Here is a 13,832-nt window from a genome sequence, read left to right as displayed (position 1 = left end):
GCCCATGTTGATAAATATAAAAGTCAAAAGCCTACCCCGAGTTTCAAGGCTGTTGTACAGTCTTCTTTCTGCTGTTTCCAAAAGCTGTTTACATGTCTTCCAAAGACGACACTGAGTACAAGCCAGATCAAATGCTGCCATTGCTGAAGGACTGAGGTCCTCAAGGACTTCCCGCAGAGGATCGGTATGCTCCAGCTGGATGTTGCTCATCCAGAAATTTTCTTGGAGAGTAGGCACAAGGCTTCCAGAAGTTGCAAGTAATTTATCAGTAACATCCGAGATGGAATAAAATACCATACCTGCACGAGTCAGCAGAACACACTATCACTAACTAAACAGCATATTTATCTCAGATCCTGTCATGGATAATGATTCTCTAATTCTTTAGGAAAACAATTCAGTAGGTGGCCTCCTTCACGGACCGATTACTGCAGAAGGGCTATACCTAACTGAGCATCAACAGCAAATTTCAGCATTCTTAGTCTCCTTCTAAGGCAAAGAACAACCATTTACTCTTCTGAACAATTGCTGCACTCATTACGACAGTATTCAAATTGCTTTCTCCTGTTTTCCACCTCTCCCTTCCCTTTTATGAGAGGAACTCAAAAGAGCCCAGGCCTTACCAGCTGCTGCTGCACTCCCAATAGCTTGCAGTGTGGAACGGCCACTGCCAGATTTCTTGATGCCTCCAGTGCCATCTGATGCTTGATTCTCAATATTCTGCTCCACTCTTGTCATTTCTCGTACCGCCTCTTGGTAGCGCTCCATGAAAACCAATTCACCATAGCAAGGTGAAGCATCCAAATCAAACATCAAAGCCACCTTTCAAAACCAATAGTAGATGTAATTACGGAGCATGTCAGAGGAAGTTTTCAAAGGTAAGAGCTTTGGGGTTTTTTTACAGGAAACGAGGGAATAAAATGGGTATTTCAACTGAAAAACAGCCCCACAGACAGCAGGCTGAAGTGGTGAGCTTTTTTCCTAGAGGGTTTTAAGTGCCTGAAGAACAGAACCTTAGAGATGTTTTCTAACAATTTTTGGAAAGCTCAGCTGTTACTTGCTGCAAGGCTAGAGTTGAATTAATTTTCACAAACCACATCTTTCAGTATGACTCTTCATGACTTCTATACATTATGTAACAGGAGAAATCTATCATCAAATCTTAGAATGTGTAGGGCTGCAATCAAGTTAGGCCTCCAAAGTAAACTATTTTAAACAAATTCTTATCTGGCAAGGAATACTTTCCAGAAATCTAAACACAGCATAGATAAGCATAGCTGTACAAGTTCCTATTATCAAATCCACAACAGCACACTAACAACCTTGAATTCTTTATCACCAGTGATACCGAAATTCAAAGTAACACAGCTAAACAAAATGCTTCTTTTGGCCCTGCAAGGAGGGAAAAGGTGAAGCAGCATGCTTGACGTCAAACAGAGCTAAAAAGAGTCAAGCAGTAATCTGCTGCTAATGCAGTGCTTAAATGAGACAAACTGCTGCAATATCACAATCTGAAACTCAGTCAGGTGATCGCTTTTTGCAGAGGATCCAATCACTGATGCATCTCAAGACGTGTTTTCAGAGCATCAGCCCAAAAGCCACACAGAGAAAGGGATGGACAGCTGAGAGGAAGCAAAGAACTACAGATGTGCAAACTGTCCAGTTGCAGTCTTTCTGCCTGTTTTCAGTTCCTCGATTTTAGCCTCAAAACATACCTCCTTCAAATAAACATAATCACCACTTTGGCTCTGCTTTGGGTAAGGAGCACATCTGCATGTTCCTGCCGAGCTTACAAGCAGCAGAGTGCCACGGTTTTGATTCACCAACTAAAGCAAGCACTGCACATGCTGCTTCCTCTCGAGGCTTCACATGAGCTCTTTGTGTTCTTCATTCAACTAAAACACTAAGCTTGGTCAGCTCTCATCAAACATTTTCATGGTGTTAGAACCTAGGTTTAGAGAAAGCATTTTTACATGACCAGCAAAAACCAAAACCAACAAGAGCATCCTTGGGATATTGGTATGCAATATCTTTGGTTTTTTTCACTTGTTTCTACTTCTGAAGTGACCCTTTCACTTGGAAAGAAGATGCTTCAGCCCCATGCTTGCTATTGCAGAAGAAGCAGGAATTTCATTAGCTATCACAACCACAAACAACAATGTCAAACTAGATTTTTACGTGTACAGAATACATGCAACTCATTTACCTGATGGGCTTCTATGAAGTTTCCTCTCAGTACACATGAAACTAATAGTGATTCTGGTGGGGAAAGCATCATAGGAATAAGGGGGTTTTGCTGATGTGGTCTCACTCTGCTTTCCAAATTACTTGAGCCAGACACACTACTGGTACTTCCCTCTGCAAGACAAGAGAATTAATCAGTATACTGTTACAGAAAAAAACCCCACATTTAACCAGATAACAGCCAACTACCAGGTAAAAGTACTTCAACATTTTTAACACAAAAATATAGGAGCAGAACGACAAGAAAGTTTTAGGGTAAAGAGGTCAACATAAATATCTTTTTAAAAATTCTCGTAATATTTCACTGTTTGGTCAGAACTTTCAGTTTGCATTTCATCCAGATGTAATGCTGTTTAGCAGCCACATGATGTGGATGCAAAGCTAGGGCACTGGTTCAATATGGATAAATGGAGAAGCCTAAAATATTGGACCTATTATATCAATTTAGCATGTTTTAGGTTACATGACTACCAGATCATCATCTTTTTTGATTGTTTACACATCACTACATTGCACACTGTTGCCTGAAAGTCAAAAATACCAAGAAAAAAAGATAATCTAAACTTTCTTATTCCAGAAGAAGAGATACATACTACTCTAGAAAAAAAAGCCAAAAATTGGAGCTCTGAGAATTGAAAAGTTCTAATTCTGTCCTGCAGAGAGCCATAATTCACATTAACTAGTCAAGTTAATACTTCATCATGCACATTGACAAGACATGGAAATACTACTTTTGTGGCTTAATACCTGAGGTACTGGTGCTTAGCTCGCTACTTGTACTTTCTAACGATGGACTGGAAGCTCCCTCTTTCCCATCTAAAATGGAAACAAATTAAAACCAGGACATTAAATGCAACTTTTCTACATAAGGTAATTAAAACTTACTGCAAATAACAGATCAGGCAACTGCAACAGACCTTCAAGAATATTTCACAAACGAGCCATCACTGATGTTTATGATAAACAGAAAAACTGCTGATTTGAAGAAAATGCCAGGCAAGACATTATGTTAGTGTGGCCCACCAGTGACTCGTGTCAGGTATTTTAAAGCTGCTTATTTCAGCATATTCCATTCAAAAAAACGGATATACCTTTTAAAAGCTAAATAGAAAAAGTGTGAGGAACTCAGCTTTTTCCTAAGGCTGCCAATTTTAGCCACAAATTCACCTTCTAGACACTATTTTGTTAGGAATGAAAATCTACCAAACTGTCATTGCATATAGTGGGCAAAGGGAAGAATTGGTACTGTTATTGCAAAGTCCTCCACTGCCCCAAATCAGACTATGCATGAAAAGTTATTTTCTTAACTGAATTTAAAATGAACTATCTTTTTAGTTGTGCAGGTAAGCTTTGGGAGAACAACCTCCATCCAAGTGGAACTGGACTAAAATGCTTCAAACCAATTAGAAAATTAAAGGAAATAAAGCTAGTTCTGTACTCCTGGTGCATTAAATCTAATTGCATCCAGCTATGAGCTCAGCAAAATTACGTACATTTCAGAGATACCTTCTCCAAGTGATGACTTTTTCAACCCACCTGTCTTGTACCTTGGAGATCTACTTTGCTTCTTAAAGTTGGAACGTCTGACTAAAGAGCAGTATCTCCTGGAAGCTGCAAGCTGATGTTCTGTGGAACATTTAAGCAAAAATGTTATGAAATAGCTGGGCAGGCCATAAACAGTTATTTGTCGACCTTGAGAATCTATGGGCACTTCTACCTAAGTAGAACTATGATGGCAAATCTCCAAAGGAAACACAGCTAATCTCAGCTAAAAGCTCTTCTTCAATAAGGTTTAAATCAGCACCTTGAATTAATTTTGATGCAGTTCAGCTAATACTGTGTTTTTTACATCCAACGTTGCTTGGAATGTACTATACCCTATTATACACACCCCTGCTTAGTGGTAAGGGGTTTTCCAACCTAAACACTCTAGGATTCTAGCTATACAGAAAAATAAATATAGTCAGTCCAAGTATACAAGCAGCTAGAAATAAGGTGAAAAAATACGAATTAAAATAGTCAAAGAGAGAGTTTGATTTGTCATTAAGGGTTTGCTGAAACAACTGGGTTCTTCAGTAACGCAGGGTAGTACAAACCCTGACTCCATCAACAATTCTGTAAGTGAGCATGTAATAGGGGTGACAGCCCTTGAGACAGAAAATCCGATAGGCAGTGTCACGAAAAGCCATCCACCTTTCCCTGAAAAGTGCTTCCCAAATAGTTGCCATCATTTGTCAGAAGTTAGGACTCAAAAACACAGAATCCCTGCTGCTGCCTGTCCAATAAAAACACTGGGTGCAGCCTGCTACATGCGCTGTCAACACAACTTGTGACAAAGGGGCAGGAGAAAGGTGAACTGAAGCAGTGCGTCCACAAAGAGGAGGGAAAAGAGAAAAAGCAAACCCAGACTTTTGGATTAGAAGAGAGATAGCTCCTATGGTGAAATGGTGAAATGATCTCCAACTAGGTCACTCTCCTAATACCTGCCAAAAAGTGCTCCCACGGTAAGATGTTCAAGTTAGTGTCGAGAGCACTGCCTGGACAGCTGTAACACAAGAGTGTCAATCTATCAGAAAATGCCAGATACAGAGCCTACCTGCATTTCTGTTACTCATCACCACCTTGTATCTCCAGTGAGCTTCTGAAAGGTATTTGGAAAACTGTGACACACGACTTCCAAAGGTATCTCTGCTTGCAGAAAGGTTCAAGCACTCAACAAGCTCCAGCTCTTCATGAAGCACATTACTGGAGTCCCATGGGAGAGAACTCTGAATTTCTTCCAGATGGTTGAGAAGCAATGTGAGGAAGGCATCCATGGACACGTCATCCACTAAGAATCCAGCAGCACCACTGGTGAAATGTTTCAGATCCAGGTAGCTCAGCCGAGAGGTTTCACAGCCTTTGCCACCTAACTCATGATCTTCATGACTCTCTATATCTGTGTGAACTTTTTGAGCTGCCAGCAGATGCCTCCCTAATTTCTTTTCAGCCTCTATTAGGCGCTGTGGACTTTCTGAGGTAGAAGATCGCCGGCTAGCACTGCCTTCTACACTCACAGCAGTACTCTTTTTGTCAAGATCATCATCCTCTGCATAGTCCTCAGGCACAAGAGTCTCAGTATGGAGGTCACTGTAGGAAACGAAAAGCAAGGAGAAGATGTTCTCCAAAACCTCCAGGCGCAGAGGAACAGGAACACTCCTTAAGAACTGCTGACACTTCACAAGGTACTGAGAAAATACTGAAGAGCAATCTGTATAATTAAAAACAAAAATAAATAATATTTACAACATTTTCCAGGAGATCCTTCCTCCAACCTTTGCCCTTTAAGAAAATCCTAGAAGATGGAACTGTCCCAGCGGATCAGAGCCAATCATTCCTCCACAAAAGAGGTAAAGATATGTGCAACATTTTACATTTTGAAAAGTAGTGTGCCCCCTCCCTCTCAGTAACGCTGGCTACCACCTTGTGCAATGATGTGCAAACTCAAATTACACCTATTTTAGCCACTACATCAGTTTTAGCTCTGGGAAATCATAAGCTCTTACAAAAGCATCCCTGCCACTACCATCCTATACCTATTACCGCTTCTTTCTTGCACCATACTTTTAATATAATTACCTTAAATATTCTAGAATAAGGCAGGTAGCTTATATTTGTTATTACTCAAGAAATTAAAAAGAAATGCAAAGCATTTGTAGCCTACTGAACAAAAACATCATATGTACACCGTGTACAATATAATCCCAATACTAAGTGAAAATTCAGAGGCCAGCAAAAGTAGAAGTTGCTGAACCCGAGGAAGGAGGCAAATCACCTGCTGGTTCTGCAAGAGCTGTGTCTTCAGGGATATCACCAAGAAGGCTGTGTACACAATCTTTGCATTTAGAATGCTTATGGGAATTCACACAGAGAGCATAGACAGCATACTTCAGGGCACAAAACGCTCGAAAGAGTGCCAGGTTGCGTTGCTGACTCAGGGTGTTAGGGAGCGTTGCTGCTGTGGAGGAAAATAAGGGTGGTGAGGGGCTAGGAGGAAGACAAGAAAACAATTGTCTCCTACAGCTTGCACACAGCAATATCTAGCCAGTCTTTCTTCCCCATCCTAGCTTTGCTCTCTCTCACTGATACTTCACAACATTTGGAAAAAAAACCAAAAAACCCCACAAACCAAAACAAACAGACAAACCAAAAAACCCAAAACAGATGGACAGAGGAAAGTCAAGTCTGAGAACCCTTCTGAAAAGGAAATTTTCTATGAATTTTTGTTACAAGATCTGACTGCAACACGGAATTATCAAAATCTGCTCATGACAAGTCTCACTAGAGGTATGTGGTCGAGCTACACTGCTGCATTCACAATGCAGGGACAGACACTGTCTCACTCCAACATCTTAAGAATTTTGTGTTGTATCGCACAGTAGACAAGTAGGGAAATAACGTGAACTGGCTATAGCCATAGTGAACATAGGGTACTACCACTCCCATAGATTTGTACTAATTAATAGATATTGTGATTTGTTCATATTTGTTCATATTTGATCATATGGATCAAATACAATCTGCAATTGATTTAAAAAAAAAGTACAGCCCCACAGTGTTGTTCACACATTTATGATAAAGACAACTTAGACAAGTACTACAACCATTCCTTCTCCTTTTGGTTTCCTTTTTGAGGAAAGAAAGTGCCATGCCAGTGATACCCTCTTAGTACAAGAAAACATCAGATATGGTTTGATGTACCAATAGTGTCCCCATCCAAACTCTGGAACTGAACTGCTTAACCTCAGAACGGTTTCAGCACTGTCCTTCACAAGGCTGGAGCATGATTTCAAAGAAAATCACCAGCCCCAACTCCTCTGAAAACTACACAGCAGCCAAGACAAAAGCCCTGAGAGCACAAACAGTTTGAAAGCAATTATTGCCTACCACTGTAGTTCTACGCAGCAACAGTGGTGGAAACTATCATGCGGACAGAACTGAGGAAATGTTCATTCACCAGCAGCTCTACACTAATATGTAGCACCCAAAAAGCTCTCAATATCACTGTCTTAAGAGGACTTCAGGCAGGCAAAGCCAGAGATCTGATTAAGCGCAGTTCTCTGAAAAAGAGAAATAGCTAGTTGGAGATACTAGAAGACAGACTCTGGTAATCAAATGCAAGTTTAATATGTTTTTGCCTCCCATGTGGAAAGATTTGGATGCAGCAAGTCTGTCAGCATCCGTGTCTAAATCAACCCTTTTCCTCAGACCAATACTGAAAAACTATGCTTTTGCTATAAGCACTTGTTCTTCCTGTGCCAGAATTCTTGAACTCTGTGACTCACGAGGAAATTTCTGCACCCCGTTTCTTTTGCTAGCATGCCTGATCACAGCTAGTGTTACGCCCTGATCTTACGGGTGCCTGAACACAACTGCAAGGCAGTACCCGTACTTCAGTTTCACTACTGCAGCCACCAGATGCACGTCAGAAAGAAGGGGAAGATTAAGAACATGGCACGAGGGAAGAAACTACCAAGTCAGATAAATCAAAACTTCATGACTCTTATCCTCTCTTTAAGTTTCAAAATAGATTATTTAAAAGGAGAGTCTACTAAACTGCGTTTATAGAATTATCTGAATTTTACAATAATCACTAGGCTGAAAAGAGACGGAGGACTTGTCTTCCATTAAGTAGTTTCGTAAATTAAGGTGATCTGAAAATAGAACAACCACAGCTGGACTTCTCTTGCTATAGAGTCATGCAGCTCCCAGAAGATGGGCCTGCCTCTTCCTGTTTTTGAAAGGTTTTGACAGAACTGAAGCAGAAAAGAATTAAAATATAAGAACTGGTTTAAAAAAAAACAAAACAAAACCAAAAAATAACCCAAACATTAGCAGCAACAACATTTCTGAAAGCAGGACATTTCATAAATTGTTACATCTTTTAAGACTATTCAAGACAACTGTCATGATAATTTTAACAACAAACCCAGTAAAAACAGGACTGAGAACCAACATCTTAAGAATATCATACTGGCAGGAGAGAAAACTGCTTCCCACTTGGCAATCTGGAAAATCTGTGCATGATCCATCACCGAGAGCTCTCCAGGCAACTCCAGATGAAATTACACATGTACAAATTCCCATCCATATAGCAATAAGGCACAAAATACTGCAGCTTCTTATGTTCCAGTACACACAGGAAGATCTGATCTTCTATATAATTAAGAGGCTCCATCAGAAAGCAGCATTAAAATAGCAGCAGCTGTACCTGGCCACAGACCACAATCAAAGGAGTGTACAGGGAGAGTCACTTCTAAGTGAACGATCATGTTGAGCAGCCTCAGGTGTTTTAGGCACCAAATTGGAACATGGGAAGATGAGAAACGAGGCAAGAGATATGTAAACACAGCCTGTAGTTAATCCTTACTGATTATAATATTAAAGTAGATTTAGTAAGACTTAACATTAGAAGAAAAAAAGCCAAAATATTTTGTATCTTTTGAAAACAAAGATGTTATAGTATAAGACATTGTCATATCTATCTGGCTTTGATTTTAAATTTAAGTGCATAGATAGCTGGAATCCAAAACATGCATATACTTTATAAAGCTAAATGTATTATACAGTATATAAGTTACAATGAGTAGCACATATTATGAGCATGTGCAAAGACTTGTTACCATTTGGAAAAAGCTCTTTCAGAGATCTACTCTTGTGAGATTAAAAAGATCCCACAATTCCTTTTTGGCAGATGACATTTTAGAATCCTTTTGTGAAGTAAAACTTCGCAAAGTTTTCTTTCACAGAACAGGTGATAAATATTATCTTCCTTATCTACAGAAGCAGGTCAAAAGAACAGATTCTTCCTGGCAGAAATACTGAGCAGCACATACTTGACGGTTCAAGGTTTTTCTGTGTCCTCACAGCCGTGCACACTTACCATGCATCTGTGTGTCTGTAGCAGGAACTTTCTGAAGAAGCTCAATAACATCATCCTCGTTCAGTGCCAGAAGATTAGTGAGATGATGAAGAGAGTACACTGCAGTGTGGCAATCTAGTCTGTGCAAGTGTTGCAAAAGAACCTTCCTTGGGATAGTAACACTGTGAGAGAGAACAAAAGAGGTGGAACAGATTTAGGTCTCTCAGCCACATTTGAAGATATATCTCCCAACCAAACTACTGCAGCTAAAAAGAAAGAACATAACTAATGCCCAGAAAGCAACTTTGAGAGCTTGTGATATACAGTCACTAGGGGATGATTAGCCAAGATTCACAGAAAAGAACACAATAGCTACTTACACACATAAATTGACTAATATGCAGATTTGGCACGACAGTTTGGAAACAGTCCTTCCGATCACTTTACCTGTTTTGCTGTATGCACCATTCAAGAACTTCCACCTGAGCCCACAGCCCCTCACAAAAGTCTCTCAGTACTGAATCATTGCATAGATCCTAAATGCAAAGACAAATAAAAAAATCCCTTTACAACAAATCCTTTAGTCAGCAGAACAAAGCCTGTTCTTTATGCAGATGGTAACTTTCAGGTAAGAGAAAATCATGAGGTTTACTACAAAGCCAGCAAGAAAGGGCTATTCTGAAAGAGCATCAAAATCAGTCACTCAACACACCTATAGATTATGGAAAGGTGGCTATATCCCTTTTCAAGTTTAGCTTTCAAAATGCAAATTAATGCTTAATAACAGTCTTAATCTCTAGAATCAACCACATATTAGAACCGATGATACACTGGGTAGTAATTTTCCTCTTCCACGTGCTTTTCTACTGCGGATACCTGCCTGCTAAATCAGATCTAAGACCCACTTTGCAGGGGCTACTGAGTGGACCTTCAGTCTATCACCAAAAGACGGCAATTCCCTCAAGGCAACACCAGCCTAGCTCCACCCCAACGATGGAGGGGTGGAAGGCTCCCTGCCTGCCCACCGCTGTCATCCAAGCCACTTGCCTACAGGCAGATATCATCCGAACTGCAACTACACCTTCAGAGTCAGAACCCTCTCCCTTTCTCAAAGATGAAGACTTCCCGTAATACGGTGGATCTTTCAGTCACATGTCATTTATCATTTCATTTTGAGAATGAGTGCAGGAAACTTCCAAGCTACCCTGTTGCCCAGCTGAGGTTAGCTGTGACCAGAATTAGTCACTATTCAGAGATGACTCACTGGACAAAATGACTCAAATCAAATGCCTGGCAGCTCTTTTCAAAACTGATCAACAACTGTCGCTTGTCTTTTCTCTCTCTCATGTTAACAGCAAACACCAAAAAGCTTATGCATGAGAAACTTTCAGAATAATGTAAAAATCACGCTTCCTTCACAGCTGAGGAGTAAGAAGAAAGGCAAGTGTCCGGTAATGCTACCTACAGACAACTGTACCATCTTTGCTTTTTTAGTTCCATTTTGAGGAAGATGGATAATCTTACTGGAAACTCCCTGGTTTTGTTTGTAAAAATAAATAAATTGCATTATGTGGATTCAGACTGGGATACTGCCACTTGCTTTCTGCTGATTTACCCGAGTTCTGTGAAGAGTCCATAGCAATGCTTTTGCTGATTCCAAGCTTTGACAGTGAGTCCATCCTAGCAATACCAAGAGTCGGCTAAGGGGGCTGAATTCTCTCCTCAATAAGCTGCTCAGGCCTGAATAGTCCTCTTTTTTCAGTAAATTTAATGCAGTCACCTAGAAAACAAAAGAAATAAGTATTTACCTTTCCAAAATGCAGAGACCCAAAATGTTTGGCACATTTTGTAAGCAGGAAACCATTTCAATACTAGCTTCACAAAAATAGTGAAGTTCTGAATCTGGAACTTCCCTAAATTTTTATTTTCCAAGACATGGGGTTACTCTTCAGTAAAACTGTCTTAAGGAAAAAACCATTATTTCAAAAGGTTACTACAGACAGAATGCACCCTCAGCAAGTTCACTGATGATATGAAACTGGGAGGGGTGGCTGACACCCAGGAAGGCTGTGCTGCCATCCAACGAGATCTGGACAGGCTGGAGAGCTGGGCAGAGGGGAACCTCATGAAGTTCAATAAGGACAAGTGTGGAGTCCTGCATCTGAGGAGCAATAGCACCAGGTACCAGTACAGATTAGGGAACATCCTGCTGGAAAGCAGCCCCATAGAGAAAGATCTTGGAGTCCTAGTGGACAGTAAGTTGTCCATGGGACAGCACTGTGCCCTTGTGGCCAAGAGAGCCAATGGGATCCTGGGGTGAATTAAGAAAAGTGTGTCCAGCAGGTCTAGGGAGGTTCTCCTCCCCCTCTACTCTGCCCTGGTCAGACCACACCTGGAATATTGTGTCCAATTTGGGCTCCTCAGTTCAAGAGAGACAGGGACCTACTGGAGAGAGTCCAGCGGAGAGCTGTGAGGATGATTAAGGGATTTGAACATCTCTCCTGTGAAGAGAGACTGAGAGAACTGGGGCTGTTCAGCCTTGAAAGGAGACGGCTGAGAGAGGACCTTATTAACATACATATGAGGGGTGGGTGTCAAGAGGAAGGAGACAATCTCTTTTCAGCAGTGCCCAGTAACAGAACAAGAAATAATGAGTTTAAGCTAGAACATAGGAAGTTCCACTTCAACATGAGGAGAAACTTTTTTACTGTAAGGTTGATGGAGCACTGGCACAGGCTGCCCAGAGAGGTTGTGGAGTCTGCTTCTCTGGAGACTTTCAAAACCTGCCTGGAGAGGTTCAAAACCCGGCCTGTCCTGGGGATCCTGCTGTGGCAGGGGGGTTGGACTAGATGATCTCTAGAGGTCCCTTCCAACCCCAAACATTCTATGATTCTATGATCTTTACATTATCTCTATTGATTATGTCTATGTCAAGGGCATTATATAAAAAACTTGACGGACTATGTTATTTAGAAGTGGAAATATTTTCAGCTTTGAAAACATCACACTTTAACAGCAACCACCTGTATTCTATTTCTTATATCTATGTAAATACATTCAAATAACCGAATTCATACCACACTATTTTTCACCAGGTCTTCAAGCTCTTTAAAATTTTACTGCTCAAACAACAAATTTTACACAAATTTTACTGCACAAACTAGTCTCACTGTCCCAAGTCTACCAGCATCAGAAAAGCCAAGCAACAAGTTCAAGGTCACGGGCTATAATAAGTGGCACATCCAACAAAATTACAAGCAGATCACAGGACTTAAACCCTGAAGATCTATCTGCCTGCATATGAGCTTTTCCAAAAATCTCACTGAATGTTCTGAGTCCATCACACAGCTGAAAGTGGGGGAGTTATCATCAGTTACCTCCTTGTTGGTAAGAGTCATGACCCCTACTAAACATTATTTGAATACAAAATAGTTTTGTGCACCACCAAGATATGATCAATAGAGGGACTGACTTTAAATCACCACTGGGTTTCCCTCTTAATGATTTTATGGCCATACCAGAATCTGTTCCAGAAAGTGCTTGTTGCTGCTCAAGCAGTAGAAAAAGACCGTCTTCCAAGAAGGAGCCTCTTTCGGATCCAAGAACAAATTCATCATGGTTCGTTCCGTATCCAGCTGCTCAGAGGAACCTAAAAGAACATCATGACAAGATTACCTTCCAGTAGAGAGCAGCACCTTTGAAATAAGCATAATTGCTGGTAATTTAAACTAAGAAACAATCAACATTTCCTCAAAAACTAACCAGCTGTTACATGCTAACCAATAATACTCCCAGCTATTGTTACTGGATAACATGAAGGCCAAGCAGATACTTGACCAGATAAAGAAAAAAGGTCAGATAGGAAACCAGGAAACTGCCTGGACAGTTCTTTACATAGCCAGAGCCTGCTCAGCACACAGGTTGTTTGTATGAGCTCTCACGTCACACTGCCTTTCCTTCTCTAGTCATGCACATCTTATCTGTATGTTTTACGAATTCTCACTTCTGCTCCAATACATCATGCTGCCTTGCAGGGCTTTAGCAGAAGTCCTGTCCAGCACAGGAACTTCTCAGATTTGTGCAAAGAGAGAAATGCACTACCACCAGTGAGAGTGAAGATATCTGTACCTCCATTTCCCTTGCTCCACAAGGAAGCACTAACCGTAGTTATTATCAGAAATGCCAGTCTGCCACCCCAGCCTGAGCTTCCCTTCAGCAGCACCTGTGAGTGAAGGGACAAGAGAAGGTACAAACCCCACTGACTTACACCTGAAGTGCAGAAGAGGGTAGACATTCTAGCTTTTTCTTCCTTGCATGCTCACCGGCCACCTTCCTGACACGAGCATGGGCAGCACTTCCCATTCAGCTTCAACCGAGATGCTCAATTAAACGTACTGGTCAGGGAGCCAGACAGACACTGTCAAGTTATAGCCAGTATGAAAACAACAGGCTCTGGCAAGCAAGCAGGTAATCAAACAACTTCGTTTTCCAGTTGGGATACTGGCCCACTCCACATACCCTTACACTTCAAGAAGCTATTTTTTCCCCTCAGTATTAAGGAGTTTGAACATATTTGCATTACTGAGTTAGTTGAACAGCTATTGGACTGAAACGGAACAGATGACTCTGAGCTGGAGCCGAACCAATAAAAACTTTATATAGACATGGAGAGTCAATTTTCTAGTTA

At 40.9% G+C, this 13,832-nt stretch overlaps 1 protein-coding gene across 1 annotated transcript in view; it reads right to left on the bottom strand.

Moving 5' to 3' along the window:
- The window catches only part of ZFYVE26 (zinc finger, FYVE domain containing 26), a gene marked incomplete at its 5' end in the record, with an annotated part of 46,628 nt that overhangs the window by 29,244 nt on the left and 3,552 nt on the right, over positions 1-13,832 (bottom strand). Inside the window, 11 exons of the mRNA XM_009870476.1 lie at positions 36-299; positions 624-822; positions 2,207-2,358; positions 2,992-3,060; positions 3,781-3,870; positions 4,841-5,494; positions 6,059-6,241; positions 9,167-9,327; positions 9,593-9,681; positions 10,761-10,925; positions 12,664-12,794. Of these exons, the coding sequence (XP_009868778.1) occupies positions 36-299; positions 624-822; positions 2,207-2,358; positions 2,992-3,060; positions 3,781-3,870; positions 4,841-5,494; positions 6,059-6,241; positions 9,167-9,327; positions 9,593-9,681; positions 10,761-10,925; positions 12,664-12,794 (2,157 nt within the window). The remainder of the gene's footprint in view (positions 1-35; positions 300-623; positions 823-2,206; positions 2,359-2,991; positions 3,061-3,780; positions 3,871-4,840; positions 5,495-6,058; positions 6,242-9,166; positions 9,328-9,592; positions 9,682-10,760; positions 10,926-12,663; positions 12,795-13,832) is intronic.

Source organism: Apaloderma vittatum, unplaced genomic scaffold (assembly GCF_000703405.1).
Source record: "Apaloderma vittatum isolate BGI_N311 unplaced genomic scaffold, ASM70340v1 scaffold17085, whole genome shotgun sequence".
NCBI classification, from domain to species: domain Eukaryota; kingdom Metazoa; phylum Chordata; class Aves; order Trogoniformes; family Trogonidae; genus Apaloderma; species Apaloderma vittatum.
The sequence above is the reverse complement of the archived record's forward strand: the minus strand, read 5'-3'. Positions and strand labels throughout refer to the sequence as shown.